Genomic DNA, 4,829 nt, shown 5'->3' on the forward strand with positions numbered 1-4,829 from the left:
TTTTCACATCATATTATATCTACTTAGATGTATATCAAGATCTCACTTTCTAACTAACAAACATTTGTAATTTATTTTTTGCAGATATCGAAAAGGAGAGAAAATAAAATACACTGCAATGACATTCAAGAAAAGATATCTTTACTATCAATATAAAATACATGTACAAATTTTGTAGCAGATGTCTATCTGCCATCTCTATGAGATATACAAGGGCTGAAGGGCAAATTTCTATATATGAAGGCCTACAAGGCGATATGGCAAAGCTATTTCTTTTTTGGAGAACTATCCTTTCTAGGAGTCCTTTTGCCTTTCTTTGATGTCTTGGGTATAGAAGGTGTTGAAGCTGTGGATTTGCCTTCCGTGGTTATAGGCACCGCATCTCCTTCATGGTGCAAATCCCCACCAATCTCTGTTGTTGGTTGTATACAATTGATTATCATATACTTCAAGAGCTTTGCTCTGATGTACCAAATATGCTCAGATGTATAGCAATCCTTCGAAAACTGTCACACATTTATAGAAAAAAGAGTTTTAGTTCATTATTGTTCTTACAATAGACTATATTTTTATCATCAATGGACTATTTGCAATTAATATCTATCTTAAAGTTTAGCATCTTTCATATTACCTTTACATGTTTATCATCATTAAGATAAACAAAGTTAACCATTCTTCTAGCATTTGCAATCACCCTCCAGCCACAAGAATGGCTATCATCCTGATGGGGACACTGCAACCACCAACACAAAGTAAAACTATAAAGAGGACGAATGGTAGTTCATAGAACAAACTCATGTTTCAATTATTTTAATGAATAACTTACTGCAACTTGTCTATATTGCATTGTTGCAAGCAAATCAGATGGCATAGGGGGTCTTTTCTCTAGCTCTTCAATTAATCTTTTGGCACCTCTGTATATAAAATATGTTGAAATTTAGAGTACTTACAAAAAAAAGAATTGAAATATCAAGGAGCCCTTGGATAATATAACTTACAATTTAGCATTTCCATGGCTTCCTTTCATAGAGTTGATTAAAAAGCATTGCTTATCCACAAGGTCTATTGCAATCAAGCTCCAATGAGAACTAAAAGCAATCATATCTCAACAAATTAGTAGGATAAAATCTCAAAAACTCTAATAGAATATTGAATCACTTACTTTTCATTATATGGAATTATAAGCAGCTCCAAAGTATCGAAGTCAATCAAATTGAGCCAGTGCTCAGTAAAACTTGCATCAAGCTCATTCCTCATAAAGAATGAGATAGATGGATCAAAAACCTCAATTTTTTGTTGTATATCCAAAGGAAACTCATGCATTATACACCTAGAAAAGGCATAGAAATAGTGAGTATAAACAAGAAAAATCTTATTGCTAAAAAAATATCAAAAAGTATAAGTAATTATGGATGGACATACCTTAGGCCAGCAAGAATAAGACTGTCATTTACTTCTCTTCTTTTATCCTTAAGAATTTGAACACATGCAGCATCAAAGGAGATAACCTCAGTTCTTTTGCCTAAGTCACCAGGTAAGAAACAAAACACACTAAATCCTTTTGGATTAGTTGCTTCAAGAAGGGTGGCTAGCTCATTTTCAAAGGACTCTAGTTGCTCTATTTCCCTTTCTTCAACCCTTTGCCTCCTATACTCTCTCCATTTATCTGCTTGTTCCTCTTTAGCCTTCTCCTCTTTTTCATGTTGCCTTGTATCCTTCTCATGGGTGACATCCTCAACCCTGACACCAGAATCATCTTTCTTTCTTCTAGCTGGGGGCACATTAAGGATATTAAATGTCTTCATATCAGTGAGGGGAATTGGCTCAAGGACCTTTGAAAATCTATATCTTAGCCTCCTAAGAATTACCATGTCCTTGTCCATGAGTGTGAGCCTATGAGCATGAGCAGCACAAATGTAGGCATCTTGGAAAAACTCAATTAGAAAATCCTCTGTGGCTTCTTGTATACAATTAAGAGCTGTTCTTGTCCATCTGAAACTATCCAAACTATATCTGTCACAAATTTCCCTGACAAGCCTCTGAAAAGACAACTTTGGAATTGCATTGTCAAGAGCATTTACTGCCTTCCTAATCTCCCTTAGACACCTGACATTTTGAGAAAACCTTCTCCTTGGCTTTGACTTTCTGGAGAGCTTCTGAGGCTTTGAAGACTGATGAATCTTTGATGCTAAATCCCTAGGATCAATCTTCTCTTTTCTTGCTGTTGCCTTAGTCCTAGCCATCTGCCAAAAAAACATATGTTACTTCTTCTCCAGCATGTAAAGCAAAACGCGAGTCCTAGACAAGAGTTATCTATGCTGCATGGCGTTTTCTCGTATCAGCTGAATTTTTCTCGAGCTGTCTAGTGAAACGCGAGTCTCAAGCAAGGCGCCTCCTTGCAGCTGCTTCTTTTCGCGTTTCACCGGACTTGTTGTCCATTGTGTCCAGTGAAACGCGAATTTAAGCCAGGAAACCTGCTTGAAGTACCTTATTTTCGCGTTTCACCGGACAGCTCATGAATAGCATAAAAATTGACAAAACCAAGAAAAAAGAGCTTTGATCCAAGGAAATCTTTTAAGATTACTTAAAATATCCATAGAATTAGGGAGGAAAGAAACAAGCACCGAGAGCATGGAATTCTCAGATAAGTAATTATTTACAGCAGCATGGATTTCAGATAGCTCATGCAGATCACAGTAAGATTTTCTTAAATATCCACAATATTAAGGAATGCTTTCACTGTGGAAAAAATTCTTTTGTAGTGGTCATGAGCTAATAATAACATAAAGGATTAAGGAAAAATATCAAAACAATGCATTGAATGGAGCTTGTTATTGAAAAGCAAGATACAGAAACCATACCTTCTTCTTAGCTTGTTCTTCACAATCTGAGCCTAAAGATGACAATATGCTTGAAGGTTTGCTTTGTTGGGGAAGCAGTGAAATGCTTGGAGATTGGAAGGAAATGCGTGGAGACTGGAAGGAACACCAAAAACAAAGATGGAGTAGCGATGAAATGCGATGAAAGCTGAAGGCGGTGAATTTGCATGGACTCAACGTTCTTCGCAAAGTGTTAATAACACACGTGTGACGTACTCTCGCTTATCGGAATTTTTTATTTACTTGGAAAAGGGTTATTTAACACACGTAAAACGTATTTTTGGAAAAAGAGAATGCGCACGTCTTCTGAGGAGTTTATTACGCTGTGTTAAGTCACACACGTGTACATGTATTTTCCATTATTACACAAACTTTTTCGTTGGAACTATCACCACATGCTTAACGGTCGATATAAAAGCATTTCAAACCCATTTCTCCGACATTGTCTTCTTCTCTGCCAAAATTTCGTCTCGACTTCCCTTCAAGGTCCTTGCATCCTGTGTGGAGAGCAGTTCAACAATCTTTGATAGGTAACAATTTTTTTTATTACAAGCATTTTAACAAAATAAATTTGATTAATATAGAAAGAATGTTTTATAACACTTAAACAATTAAAGATGTTATGTGCTTTCTATCTTTCAAATGCAGCATATCTTTTCCAAAAATGATTATATCATCAATTTGTGTGTTTCCATAGAATTTATTTATTGTTCATGTTTCTTTTCTTCATTTGCAATTTTTGACAAGTAAAACGCGAGACAATGTCTCTGTTGATGATATTTTTCTTAGTATCGCGTTTCACCGGCCACATTTTAGAATAATTTTTGTCTTCAAGCTAGTGTCTGATGAAACGCGATTCCTTCACAGGCATTTGCCTTACACACTTGAATTTTCGCGTTTCACCGGTCAACTAAAAAAATTCTCCTGTTTTGATTTTTTTGTCTTGGAAAATCAATGTTGGGGCCTCTTTCCATGATATCATCTTGTTTTATTGGATATTGGTTCTTTTCTGCTTTTTTTTTTCAGGGATAAATATTTTTCTGGTCAAAATGACAAAGAGGAAGCTATCTCTGGAAGGAATGGATGAGGAGGAGATAATTGAGACATCTGATGATAGGCTCTTTGATTTTTTACACATCACTGGAAATTCTTCCAAGTTTTGCTATATCAGGGAAATTTTCAATGTTCCTTTTGATTTGAAGGAGTTATTAGAGGATCTTGATGATAAACTTAAGGAGTACAGATGTTTTTATGATAGACATGTGCAAGGTTTGGAAGTCAATGGATTTGTTCATTATAGTGATGTCATGGGAGCCACCAATACATCCAGGTCAACTTTGCTCGGCAGGTTCAACCTCATTGATGAGGAATTCAGAAAGAAAGAAACATGTTGCCCTTTCCACAGGTACCAACACCAATGCCTTCTAATCCACAAGGACGTTGGATTTATTGTGTATCTTCAGTACATGGAAAATTCTTCTCCAGATATAGACCAACAGAGAAAGCTAGAGGATATTGCAAGTATGGATAAGGAGGTCGAAGAGAAGGAGGAGATGTTCCAAGAAGATGTTGAGAATCAACTTGTCCAAGGTTTTGATGTAGGTTTATTCAAGAGTGACAATATCACAATGGTGGAAGAAAAGGAGATTGAGCCAAGTGCACAGGTTGATGAAGAAGGTCCTCTTGCCTGTGTTCCAACATTTCCCACTTATCTTATCAACAAGAAGAGATATGTGTTGCTAAATGATATTCAACATCTTTTTGATCTTAGAGAAGATTATTGCTTAGCAATCCTTGCAGGTTGGGGCAAAAATGACATGAATTTTATAGGTTATGAACAAGAACCACTAGCAAGTCTTGATGTTGAGGGAGAGAATTTCCAAGATAGCTCTATAGCCTTACATACATGTATTAATCAGATCATAGAATACGAAAAGGGGGGGCTACCTA

At 36.1% G+C, this 4,829-nt stretch overlaps 1 protein-coding gene across 1 annotated transcript; it reads right to left on the bottom strand.

Annotated features, from left to right (window-relative positions):
* Nucleotides 1-228: 228 nt before the first annotated feature.
* Nucleotides 229-890, bottom strand: LOC148029283 (uncharacterized). The gene is made up of 3 exons (XM_087688690.1): nt 827-890; nt 632-733; nt 229-506 (listed from the first exon to the last, which is right to left on the bottom strand). The coding sequence occupies exons 1-3, from the start codon at nt 869-871 to the stop codon at nt 267-269; spliced, it is 387 nt and encodes a 128-aa protein (XP_087544816.1). The 5' UTR covers nt 872-890; the 3' UTR covers nt 229-266.
* Nucleotides 891-4,829: the final 3,939 nt, after the last annotated feature.

The sequence above is a fragment of the Lygodium microphyllum genome, chromosome 11, assembly GCF_053477565.2.
Source record: "Lygodium microphyllum isolate KBCC chromosome 11, Lygodium_microphyllum_v1.1.10, whole genome shotgun sequence".
In the NCBI taxonomy this organism is placed as follows: Eukaryota; Viridiplantae; Streptophyta; class Polypodiopsida; order Schizaeales; family Lygodiaceae; genus Lygodium; species Lygodium microphyllum.